General features: G+C 34.1%; 1 protein-coding gene across 4 annotated transcripts in view; it reads left to right on the forward strand.

Annotated features, from left to right (window-relative positions):
* The window catches only part of EHBP1 (EH domain binding protein 1), a 343,876-nt gene that overhangs the window by 141,586 nt on the left and 188,442 nt on the right, over window positions 1–13,848 (forward strand). For 2 of the 4 annotated variants that reach the window (XM_055119915.1, XM_004609190.2), the window contains exons 6-9: window positions 1,731–1,912; window positions 5,684–5,823; window positions 12,907–13,011; window positions 13,638–13,760. In XM_055119915.1, the coding sequence (XP_054975890.1) occupies window positions 1,731–1,912; window positions 5,684–5,823; window positions 12,907–13,011; window positions 13,638–13,760 (550 nt within the window). The remainder of the gene's footprint in view (window positions 1–1,730; window positions 1,913–5,683; window positions 5,824–12,906; window positions 13,012–13,637; window positions 13,761–13,848) is intronic. The other 2 variants (XM_055119917.1, XM_055119916.1) reach the window with 1 other exon arrangement.

Consider the following 13,848-nt stretch of genomic DNA (forward strand, 5'->3'; position numbering starts at 1 on the left):
TGGCAGAAATGTCAACCTTTTAAAATGCTGCTTTAACGTTCTGATTAAATTAGTGTATTTTTATTTAGGCAAGTAAGTCAACCATAGGGGAAAGTAGTTATTAAATAATACCTCAAATGTTAATAATTTTTGTTTCAATTAGATAATTAATTTTATAGAAAACTTGTTGAACTTGAAGGAATTTCTCTTTAGTCTCTATGTTATAAGAATAATTACTGAGGTTCAAATTTACTAACATACTCAAGATCACAAAGCTTGGAAGTGAGATCATCAGTTTTTTTTTTTTTTTCAAATTAAACCTATAAACATTGAGGAATGATGGTTTGTAACTTCTGTTTTAAATTTCCCCGTTGCCTTTAGAACATAATATCTTACATATCATCACATCTCCCAATAATTGAAACTGGTTTTATACATATATCATAATATTGCAATCCTGTTTTCATTATTCTCCTAGACTACTATTCTGAAAGAATATTTTTGGAAAATGAAATAGATTATTAACAAAATGTTAAACACATTTGATAGAAGATGTCATTTGGCCTCTCATTAGTGACAGCTTGGAAATATTGCTTAGAGAATTTGGGGATCTTCTGGGTCAGTTACACACACATGAGAAACTGACTTGTTTCTTCCTTGGTATATGTAAGCTTGGGGAAGGGAGTGAAAACTGTTGGCTGGAATAATTAGAAGTTCTGGAAAGAAATAAGGCTAAAATTAATTACAGGATAGCTCGTTTTCAGATAATACAGACAAAATGAAATATGAATGCCACATAAACTGGGATTCTATTAAAAACTATAGGCATTCCAAAAGTTGATTTGCATTACAAAAATGCAGTTAAATATAATTAAAGGACGGACAGAAGTTATTGAGTATTTGTTGATACCTAGTCTTTTGTATTATCCTCTGTTTTATATGAACCCGAGACCTTCTGTCCTACTTTGTGTTTTTTCTGCCTTTTATTTCTTGAGATATTTAGAATTGTTCTAATCTTCCTTAAGTTTTGCCTGGGCAGTGTACTCCAATTTTATAACTGCTTACTTAAAGATATGAAACCTGTGATTAAAATTCATCATAATTTTGTTTTATTGTTACAGGAACTCATTGGAAACAAATTCTTTGTTTCTTCCATCTATTTATTTTTCAACTGAATCGGTGATTCAGTCACACTTTTCCCACCACCATTGGTCCCAGTTTCCCTCCTGCCTGCCCCCCCCCCATCCCACCTCCCACTATAACGGGCATTCTCTCTCTCTCTCTCTCTCTCTCTCCTTACTCCACCTTTCTTTTTGGGCCTTTTGGTTTGCAATACAGATAATGAAAGGTTATCAGGTATATCCCTTCACCTGTACCCTACCCCGCACACACTCTGTGGCAAGCTTCATTGACCTGTCCTCCTACCCAATATATACAAATATATATTTGTGTATATATATATATTCCACAAATGAATGCAGTGATTTTCTGCCTATCCTTCTGACTCATTTTACTCAACATGATACTCTCCATGTCAGTCTGTTTATAAGCATATTTCATGACTTCATTCTTTCTAACAGCTACGTAGTATTCCATTGTGTAGATGTACCATAGTTTCTTTATCCAGTCATCTGTTTTGGGCACTCGGGTTGAGAAACATAAGTTCTTAATTGCTGTTCAACCATATTATTAAATTCATGTTTTAAAATATTTTACTATAGACAACTCCAAATTATGTTTTTGTCTTCTAGGAATCCCCTTCTGGTCGAAGGAAAGCTCTTGCTACTAGCAGCATCAACATGAAACAGTATGCAAGCCCTATGCCAACTCAGACTGATGTCAAGTTAAAGTTCAAGCCATTATCTAAAAAAGTTGTGTCTGCCACTCTTCAGTTTTCATTATCTTGCATTTTCCTCAGGGAAGGAAAAGCCACGTAAGTTTCTTTTGTCAAATAAGTTACTTAAGAATATGTTTTTAAAAATCCCTGCAGGAAGACAGCTTTCACTCGGTAGACTGGTAGCAGTTAAGATCATCATATTTATATTCTAGTCATTGTTTCCATTCTTGTTGCAGAGTCTGAATCAAATGAACTGTTTGTTATTTATCTTCTCTTGACTGTAGAAAACTAACAGCAATAGTCCCTGCAGTTTTCAGGTTTGGGGTTGTATATTATAGGGCACCATATATGTTTTTTAAATTTTTATCAACTTCATTGTAAGTTGTTGTACTTTGAAGTATAAACAGTTCAGTTCCTAAAGTTTGATGCAGCTGAGACATGAGAGGAATCCTGAAATTGGAAAGTTCGTAGAGGATGAAATAATTAGAGGAACTTTTGCCAATTTGTGTTCTTTGACTCAGTCTTCAAATATTGCATAGGAAGATACCATTAGATAGCCAGTTTGCTATAATCATTCTTCTCGGAATTTTCTTAAGAATGGGATAGGAATTGCACAAGGATAATTTCTGGACATGGTTCAAGTTTTTTAAAAGTAAATTCATGAGCTGGAGAGATAGTAGTGGGCTAAGGCACTTGCCTTGCACAGAGTGAACTCTGGTTTGATCCCTGGTACTGCATCTAGGTTCCTCAAGCAACACTGAGAGTGACTCTTCAGTACAGAGTTAGGAGTAAGTCCTTAATAGTATCAGGTGTGGCCCCAACCCTCTCCCAACAAAAACCCATCAAAAAAATAAAATAAAATCCTATCACAAACAGTTTTGTAAGCGTCTATCTCACAGTGATTGATTCAATAAAATAGTAAAAAAAAATTATCAGATTAAAAAATAATAAAATAGATTGTGAAACCATAAAAAAAGAGTAAAATCCTAACCAAATAAAATGAGGTGAACATACCTAAAACAGGGTGGGAAAATAGTACTTACCCTGAAAAGTCGTATATAGTCAAGTCAAGGGTAAGTACATGTTATGGGGGTAGTAAAAATGTTAGTATCTACTTGGAGTGGAATGTCAGGCAGAGGAGAAAGAGAAGTTGTGTGCATAGACTTATAAGGTGACGGGAAGAAGCCAGCTATAAACATTTCAATCCTATGGTTATGAGTGTGGAATGTGGTTACTATAATTGGCCATGTCTGCTTGACTGATTAGACTGGATTCTGTGCGTCAGTCAGAATGAGATGTTTGTCACTCATCTCCGAGCAGCAAATGGCTTGGTAGATAACAGTAAGTCTCTTCTCTGGAAAGTTGACATCTGAGTGAGTGTGGTAGGGAAGCAGTGCAGAATGGAAGTGAGTATTTTAGCTCAAGACCTTAAAATATAAATTGGATGACTGAGAAAATAAAAATAAAGACTGTACCTATCCTGGAGTTCAAGCTGAAAGAGAAGAAATGAAAAAACAATCAGAGAAAATATTTTGAAGGTGGAATCCCTTCCATTGGACAGAAGCAGTAAGTTCACAGGGATCTGGGTGAGAGGAAATTAAGTCAAACCAAATGGTCCCACTTAAGTGGAGAATTTTCTCAGTATACCCCAAATTCCCTCTCACTCCCTCCTTCCTTTTCATCTTCCCTAGTTGAAAGAAAATTATTGAGGATGAAAATATGAGATTTAAAAAAGTAAACTTAATCAAGTTAGCATTTTAAGAATATTGTTTTGTATTGAGATTATTGCACAGCAAAAGGTGAGCATTTGTAAGGCATTCATTAATGGAATATTTTTGTTCATGCAGATTTCATGTCACTAAATTTATTTTGAAAGGGGAAATGGTTTTGTTAAATTATTAATGAGTTTAAAGCACTTAAATTATATGAGATAAAATATTAAGTATTATTTTTAAAAGAAACTTTAAAATGTATTTTATTGCAGTAAAAGCATGGGAAACAATGCTTTTAGCTTTAACTTTTTAATTTGAGGGGTGGTATATCAGTTTAAAATTTAATTTGTCTATCAAGTTTGAGATAAGATTTTAGATTTATTTGAAATTTAAGGTGAAAACAATAGAACAAAGAAACATGTGATTTAAAGTACTTAATGAGCTTAATAAATGTATTAAATAAATTATCTCATTTTAGTCAAGTATATGCTTTCTAACTTATAAATCAACACAGGTAATTTTCATTTTCATAATTTTAAAATGGCTAGACTTTGTTTCAGAGTGATTTTTCTGCTACACTGCCTATTTAACTTTGAAATAAAACTAGCTCCTTGGTAGCTCCTTTAGAAAAGTATACATTTAAATAAGACAAATAAAATTTACAGGGACTTACCACTTCTTTTTTACCTACCCACAAACCCTCAAATAGTTCATAGATTTCAGATAAGAATTTCTATTCATTTACTTATAACAAGCAATACAAAATAAATTATTGTGCACCTGCTGAGGGGACAGACTAGGCGGGGAATAGGGGCAAGGGAGGTGGGGGGTGGAAAACCGGGGGTATTGGTGGAGAGATGGTCACTCAATGCTGGGATTGGTGTTGGAACATCGAAAGCTTATAACAACTGTATTATTAAAACTTTGTGTACTATAGTGTTTAAATAAAGCATTTTAATTAAAATATTTTTCTATTCTAATTCCTTTTTTTAATTTTATTTTATTGAATCATATGAGATAGTTACAAGCTTTCATGTTTGGGTTACAATCACACAATGATCAAAGACCCATCCCTTCACCAGTGCACATTCCCCACCACCAATATCCCCGGTATGCCCTCCCCCTTCCCACCCTCTCCCTGCCTTCATGGCAGACAATATTCCCCATATTCTCTCTCTACTTTTGGGCATTATGGCTTGTAACACAGACACTGAGAGGTCATCATGTTTGGTCTGTTATCTATTTTCGGCACACATCTCCCATCCCAACTGATTCCTCCAGCCATCATTTTCTTAGTGATCCCTTCTCTATTCCATCTGTCTTCTCCCCTCCGCTCATGAAGCAGGCTTCCAGCTATGGGGCAACTCCTAATTCCTTTAAAAAGTTTGAATGTTGAGGCTGGTGAGATATTACAGTGAGTAAGGCTCTTCTCTGGCATGTAGCCCACTAGGTTTCATCCCCAGAATTGCCTATGGCTTTTTACCTGGCACTGCCTGGAATAAGCCCTGAGCACAGTCGAGTGTCCCCAAACCCCTATCCCCTCAAAATAATTGTCTTTTAAAGTTTAGATCTCATCAAATTTTCAAACTGTTCCACTATTTCTGTGAGACAAGATTTTGTGTCCAGACTTTATGTTTAGGAAACCACACTTTAATCCTATTTTTAAAAATTTAGTCTTCCATAGACACAGAATTCAACTCTTTACCAGTTAATTCTAAATCTTGTTTACTTTTTACTAAACATACCATTTAAGAATTAATGATAGCACTGCACTGTCCTCCCATTGTTCATCGATTTGCTCGAGTGGGCACCAGTAACGTCTCCATTGTGAGACTTCTTACTGTTTTTGGCATATTGAGTTCACCATGGGTAGCTTGCCAGGCTTGGCTGTGTGGGCAAAATACTCTTGGTAGCTTGCCGGGCTCTCCAAGAGGAACGAATGAATCGAACCTGGGTCAGCCACATGCAAGGCAAACACCCTACCCGCTGTGCTATCACTCCTGTTAATGATTATGAGTACATAAATTAATGATAACGAGTATATAAATTTTAAAATCTAGTATATCTGTTTACGATATAATTTTCTTATGAAGCAGTCCTTTTCAAACTATGCCATCTAATAAATTATGTACTGATTTTTAAATCATTGATATAGGGATGAAGATATGCAAAGTTTGGCTAGTTTGATGAGTATGAAGCAAGCGGATATTGGCAATTTAGATGACTTTGAAGAAGATAATGAAGAAGATGATGAGACCCGAGTGAACCAAGAAGAAAAGGCAGCAAAAATTACAGGTTGGTTTTACTGACATAAAGCTAGAATAAAAGTTCATCCTTTTAGGCAGAATTGAAAAACTTATTCTCAGAAAAAGTACTTCCACTAATGAGGTTTTTTTTTTCCTTTGCTAAGCCTTTTGAATATAATACACTGTTGAGCTCTCTAAAAACTTTGAATGCTGATGACAATAACAGATTTTAACTGTTAAAGTCCAAGATTAATCAAGAAAGATTAGATTTTCCTGGAACTATTGATTATAGTATAATGGCCAAATTCATTCTTTTGTCAGTGTAAGGATGAATGCTGCATGAGATCTGCTTTACAGATGAAAAAGGGAAGATATACCACCTACCTTATCTGACTTGTATGACCTGTATGTGTTTATCCACACAAATTTTGTAGGCATTCTCTTTTTAAAAAAGCATGAGAATCCCATGTATTGCGTGTACATAGAAATGAATTTGCATATTTACCAAATAGTTGACTTTTCCAAACTAGTAAAATAGTGGTTTGTATAAATTCATCAGTAAATATCAATAGTCTGGCTATCATACTTAAGGATTTGATGTCACAACACCTTTCTTTACCTTCAGAGTGAAGGCCAAACACTATCTGTATGTTCCTTATAACTAATAAATTGTTCTAAATTTCTGCATTTATAGCCCTTAAATTTTTAATACCTACCTCTTTTTGATTCTTCCAAAATCTAGGTTCCTTAAAATCCATCTCTTGGTCCTGCTTCAATTTTTTGTGCTTTCTGTTACATAAGTGATTTCCATTGGTATCATGGCTAAAAACTTCCTCAACTCTGAACCTTCACTTTTACACCATTCTAAAATGTTTGCAGGAACTGTTTAGTCTTGTATGCAAATAGATGTTTTCCTGTGTGCACTTTATAAATTTTTTTTTCAAATTTGTGTAGCTATTTTGATCTCTTTTTTAACCCATAGGTCTTTGAGAGTATTTTTTTTTAATCATTGACTTAAAATTTTTTTAGCTTGTTTACATCAGTTTGATTCCTTCAAATTAGATGCTGAAGTATTCTAAATTTTAATTTTTAAAAAATATGATTGAATATTTTTTGTATCCTAGATAGATGAATTATTTTTGTAAAGTTTTTATAAACATCATTTTATATACCTGTTGGGCTCAATATATAGCTATTGGATTAAGCTTAAAACTTATTTTATACTTACTTTTGTATAGTTCCTATATGAAAGATAGATCTCAGTGCTGAAGTATTTAGTAAAGAACTATTTTTGTCATAATTGTGAATTATGATTTATATCTTTTGCCCCCTTTAATACTTATTGCTTTGAAATCCTGCCTGATGTTGGTATTTGTAACCTATATCCCCATGCTTTTGGTTATTGATTACTGTATTACGCACTTTTTTAGCCATGCACTACATTTTGTGGCTTTCAGTATTTTTTTTTTTTTTGCCTTTTTGGGTCACACCCAGCAATGCACAGGGGTCACTCCTGGCTCATGCACTCAGGAATCACCCCTGGCGGTGCTCAGGAGACCATATGGGATGCTGGGATTTGAACCCGGGTCGGCCGCATGCAAGGCAAACGCCCTACCCGCTGTGCTATCGCTCCAGCCCCGCTTTCAGTATTTTTATATTAGCAGTTTTAATAAGGTAATTTAGAAGTTACTTATTCTCCTTTAATTGTAGAATATGTCCTTTGAAATAAATAGCCAATTGAAGAAATTAGTACACCTATATGTGCCTGCTAACTTTAAAAATAGTGTGCTGACTCACTTCAGTGAGAGATTTGCTATGATCCTCTGGTTTCTTTAATGGGGCTCCTCATTTTACTCCCTCTGGCTGTTATTTTTAGTTCAACAGCAATTTGGGGTTCACCTCCCAATAATAGATGCTGACACTGAATTTGATGTCAGCAACAACCACATAATTCTTTTTAAAATGTCAAGCCTTTCCTTTCTTTGAGTTTACTGGCTTTTTGACTAGCTGGGGTTCTTTAAGTATGTTACATTGGACAGTGAAATAGCTTAAGTGTTAGAGCACATGCCAGTCATGTTTGAAATCTTCAGTTCATTTTTCATCCTAGCCCATTTTCTGGAATTCAAAGTTTAATGTATGCTGGGGCTGGAGAGATAGTACAGTGAGTAAAGTGCTTGCCTTGAATGTGACCTACCCAGGTTTGAACCCCAGCATCCCATATGGTCCTGTGAGGACCGTCAAGAGTGATACCTGAGAACATAGTCAGAAGGAATCCCTGAGCATTGCCGAGTGTGGCCCTAAACAAAACAGCAACAACAAAATATCTTTTAATGTATGCTATCTGAAGAGTGATAAATTAATGAATAGGGCTTTCTTTTCCTATTGTATCCCAGATTACTCTAGCCTAATTTCTTACTCCTTTCATTTTGATCTTTATTTATATAATACATTCTTTAGGATATAGAGTGTTTCCATTTTATGCAAGAAACATGAATAAATCTTTAAATAATTCATTACTAGTTGTAAATAAACTTAAATATATGTTGAGGAATTAAATATGTAGGGCCAAGTGAATGACTAGATGCACTTTCCAAGTTGATAAATTTATAATTGTTATATTTTTTAACTAGCATTTTCTATAATATTCACATAGTATAATCTTGGAAATTTATAGCAGAGTATATTATGGTAATTGTTTGTTTTCCTTTGTTAAATTTTTACTTGTATAAATTTTATTCCAGGGCCAGAGAGATAATACTTGCAAGGTGCTTGCCTTTTATCCCACTCACTGTAGTTCTGTTTTTGCCACCACATATGGTCCCCAAAGCAAAGCAGAGCCATAAATAGCCCCTGATTACTCTCAGGTTTGGCCTAAAACACTTCCAAACACATTTTAAAATAAAATTTTATTTTGTTATTAACTTTCAGAAATATGTTTAATATCAATACTACTACTATAAAAATGTGTAGGAAAAGTAGGTTCAAGATAATAAAATCTATGCTTAAATTAAAATACTGTATGTTTCAAATAATAGCTTGAATAAACAAGATGAATACAGTTTTATAAAAATTAGTAAATTAAAATGATAGTGGATGTTTTTGGTTATCAACTTAAGTGCTAGTAAATTACACAAAAGTGTTCATGGTATTTTGACTTCTAATAGCCCAACCTGGAAGGACCTCGCAACAGAATGACTAAGCAGTATGGGATACTATTCAGGAATAAAAATGTATATTGATATATATTGATATGTATAACAACATGTATGTTCCATTATGCTGAATCAATGAGGATTGACAGAAAGAGTTACATACTGTATGAATCAGTTTATATGACATTCTGAAACATATGGGTCAATGAAAAACTTTGGAATAGTGATTGTGGATTTGGGCACTGAAGAGAAACATTAGAAAACGAGTGTATACACATTCTGCTTCTTGGATCACATGACTATGTATGTTAGCAAATACATATTGAATTGTACACTTTAGTAGTTTTGCTATTCACAATATGTGCATAAATACAATATTAGAAAATAATATGTAAAAATTAAATTGGGTAAGTCTAGCTTTATTGGATAAAACATACCAATGTTGTATCAGTCTTCAAAATTTGTCCCCTAATAAAACATACTTTTACAATCTTTGTGCCCATTTTTAGTTCACTCTTCTGTATTTAGTCAGCCCTATAGATCACTTTTACCAAATAGAACTAGTAAAATGTCTTGTTTTGACATATCAATTTGACATGTGAAATTCAACCTAGTTAGATTGTTAGGCTGAGAGAATTCCCCAAGTAGTCATGTGGACAGTCCACTTGGAGAGAAACAGACACTATGCCAGCCCTCCCTACTTCATTCAGCCATATATGTGAAGTCATTTTGGACATCCAGCCCAGTTTAACTTTTAAGTGAATTCAGCTCAGCCACCTAGAAAAATCTAGTCTACCCACATACCTATGAGGGATAGTAACTTGTTCCTTTCAGTTACCAAATGTTGGAGTTGGAGGTTTAAATATGTTAAAGATTTATTGCCATAAATAATGTCTCACGAATCACGAAATCCCATTAATCACCGATTTCTCGGGCAGGCTCAGTAACATCTCATTTCGTCCTTTCCCGGAGATCTTAGAAGTCCATCTCGACTCGGCCCTCTTAACGATGTTGCACTGGGTGCTCTTCAGGGTCAGGGGAATGAGATCCACTTGTTACTGGATTTTGCATATTAATACACCATGGGAAGCTTGCAAGGCTGTCCAATGTGGGCAGGAAACTCTCAGAAGATTGCCAGTTTCTCCCAGAGGGAGAAGAAGGCTAAAGATATCTAAGCTTCTGAGAGCTTGCTTTTAAGTCTCTCTCTGGATGTTGGCTGTTGATGGGATTACACACATCTGGGTTCCTCTGCCGGCACCTTCATGCATGAGGCCTGTCCGAACGTGTGGAGAGGGGCCTCCAGCATGACTGTAGCTAGGTTCCGGTGGTCTTCGACCGCCGGGAGCTCTGCTCGGGGTGGGGAGGGAAGCTGGAGCCCATCCCCTCCGAGGGGCCCCGGGGAAGACAGCCAGGCATGCGGGCAAGAGACTCTCTGCAAAAATAATATTTATATTATTTAATTTAACACAGCGGGTAGGGCATCTGCCTTGCACGTGGACGACCTGGGTTCGATTCCTCTGCTCCTCTGGGAGAGCCCAGCAAGCTACTGAGAGTATGTTACTGGTGCCCACTTGAGCAAATCAGTGAGCAACGGGATGACAGTGATGACAGTGATACAGTGATATTTTTATACATTAAATTACATTAAGTATGTTATAGATATATGTTTAGATATGTTGATATACAGGTATGCACAGATCTTAAAATATCTATTGTTTCTATAATTTAAAAATAAGTCTTACTCATCTTCCTGCCTTGATAAACATGATGGTACCAATTATGACTCATTTAGCTCATTTATTCTTTTGCAACATATATTAAATACAAGCTGTATTCAAAGCAATGTCAGATGTTACAGATCAAAGGTAGCCATCACATTGATGCACAACTACTGAATTCTGTTTTTCTTATCATAAGTTGCCTGAAGCAACTCCTTTCTCTCATATTATGACCACAATGGAATTGAAAATCATAGTATTAAACCAGTTAGTTGTAGCCATAAATCAAAATTATGGGCTAAACCCAGTGAGGAAAAGGACATCTTTTGGATCTTGATCTCTGCCAGGAAGTTGAAATGTTACTATCTTAAATCATCTTAAAATGAGATAGACCTGTACTGAATTCTGTTAAACTTTGGAAAGAATGAGGATGCTGCAAGATTTTCAGTTATATTCTAGTTTGAGACAGTTTATTATTTTTTTTCTTTTAATTCAACTACAACTTTCTTAAAAGGAAAAGGCTACCTACTCATGGTACTACCCCCACTCCTCTTTTTTTGTTGTTCAATGTGATAATCTCTGGTGGTCAATTTCTATCTTCTTTTGCCTCCCTGACAGTAAAGGAGAGTCTCAAATTACTTGACCCTTTGCTTCGATTGCCTGCCCCTAATTTAGTTTTCGTTCTTTTTTTTAACCAATGTGAAGTAAGTCCAGACTGACATCTTGTGAGGATAACTGAATGTTCTACCTACAGATTTATTTCTCAATTTGAGTAGCACTAGGGTAGAAATTTATTAGTGCTCTTAGAGTTATCAGCAGCTCCCAACCATGTTAAATTTTGATGAAATAGACTTTAATAAGTAATAAAGTATGATACAAATATTTTTGGTCAGGAAAATTTGGGGGTCAGTGTAACGTACTACTGGGAAGTTTTTCCTTTAAATCTTCTCCTTCTGGCGATATTATTTTATTAAAATTGTTTTTTCTCTTGAACATGTATTTCTTTCTTTCCTCACATTTTTCTAAGTAAATTTTCTTTCACTAAAACCATTTCACTTCACTAAAAAAATCTTTTATACTTTTAACTTTTTATAAATATAAATTTAGAAGAAATAAAAATACTTTTTAAATAATACAAATTAAGATTATGTATTTTGGCCTCTAGTCCCACCTATACAAATGTTAGTTGTTTTCATTAGAAATTTCACAGGCCTGTAGCTTGGTATGTCCAACCTAAATAACCTCCATTGCAGTAATAAAAGCTCCTTATTATCCACAGTCACCTGAGAGAGAAACTTGCCTCCTGTCCTCGGTTCCTTTGTTAAAATTCTATACTCGGTGATTTAATACAAATGTAGAATGTATATTTTACAGTGTTCTTTTAAAAAAGCAAAATAACCAACTTTATACTTATTTTCTTTTCCTCTTTTTTTTCCTACTGAACAATCAGAAACTGGTTTGTTCATATAGTTCGTTATTTCCAGGCCTCATAGGCTTTTATGTTTTTTCTGAACTAATTTCTCCCAGTAAACTTTCATTGTACTTATTTAGAATTGTCTATAAACTATAAAAACATTTGTGCCCAAAATGAATTTATTTTAAGAATTTCCTTTTATCTTATTTTAAGAATTTCCTTTCTATTCCTCTCTTTTCTGTTTTGTCTTCTTTTGACTGAGTTATAAGATGTCTTGAAGTAAATAAATGTTCAAGAATTCCCTTACAGGAACAAGTTTCTTAGAAAACAGGGATAAAGCACTGGTAGCTGTTGCCTGCTTTTCTTATTTTGTGGCAGTTTTTAAAAATCCCATAATATGAATAAGTGCTTGTGTTAATGATTCATGTAGATATTCTTAAAATGTTTAGTTTAAATTTAGACCATAGAGTAAATAGTACCTATTTTCTATAGTATCATGATTTTTTGCTTTTGTTTTTAAAGGATGTATTTAAAGCACAATTTTACAAATACAAAATGTGGCTACCAAAAGCCAGTGTCTATCTCTTGGATTATTGTCTTGTTTTGTGTTTATTAACATAATAGTTAAATTACTAATATGTTTTAGTAATCAGATGTTTCCTGTATTAAACGTACTGCATAACTTTCAGCAAAATACATCTATTAAAGTTAATCTAAATAACATCCTCTAAATATATTTTCTTGATTAACCAAACATCCCCTCTCTTTATCTTTTTGAGTAACTGCATGCTCCTATAGCTCTTTAATTAAATGACCTTACATTTGTCTTGACTGACTTCTGTTTACAGAAATTGTAAAACAATTGAATGCTCTGAGCAGCTTAGATGAAGATCACGATGACTGCATTAAGCAAGCAAATATGCCTTCAGCTAAATCAGCCAGTTCTTCTGAAGGTCTAAGAGCTTTCTTCCTTTCTTTCTGCTTCTGATTGCCTGTGTTTACTGTGACCTGCTGCCTCTTGACTTCTGTCTGTATTTAGCTGTCAATTTTGTCTTGTGCTTCTTCTTGAATGTTTTCTTTGGTAATTTGTAGTGCACCAACAGGCAACAACAGAACAGAATTCATCCCCTTTAGCAAATCTTCTGTAAAGCTCCTTGATAGGCAGTGATTTTAAAACATCTTATAAAATAATAATTGGTCAATAACATGACAGTACTTCTTGAACTTACATTGTAATTAAATAAAATGTTGTTTATATTAAACTCATTGTGATTATTCTAGATGTAAAGGTTATTTTTAAAAAATCTATACCAACACTGTTTAGTGGGTCAAATTAATTTTAGATTAAAATTAAAGTTTCCTAAACTCATTATCAGATACAATTTTTAAATTAGTATGCATGTATTTGTTTTGTTTAATCTGAAAATGTTGGTGTGCTACAAAATACTTAATGGCATTCTGCCATTGGTAAAATACTTTATCTTATTATTTGCAGGTATTAGTGATTTTTATATAATTTGAAATGTGTTTTGAATGATCAATTATTGTGCTTAACTGCGACACTTATGTTTATTTTCAGAACTTATCAACAAACTTAACTTTTTAGATGAAGCAGAAAAGGACTTGGCCACTGTGAATTTAAATCCATTTGGTGATCCTGACGTAGCAGAATTAAATCCATTTGGAGATCCAGACTCAGAAGGTAACAAGCTTTTTTATGTACTTCAAAAATCTTACATAATCAAATTCTCTTAATATCTAAGTGAGGACTGAAAGAGAATTATTTTTAA

The sequence above is a fragment of the Sorex araneus genome, chromosome X, assembly GCF_027595985.1.
Source record: "Sorex araneus isolate mSorAra2 chromosome X, mSorAra2.pri, whole genome shotgun sequence".
NCBI lineage: Eukaryota > Metazoa > Chordata > Mammalia > Eulipotyphla > Soricidae > Sorex > Sorex araneus.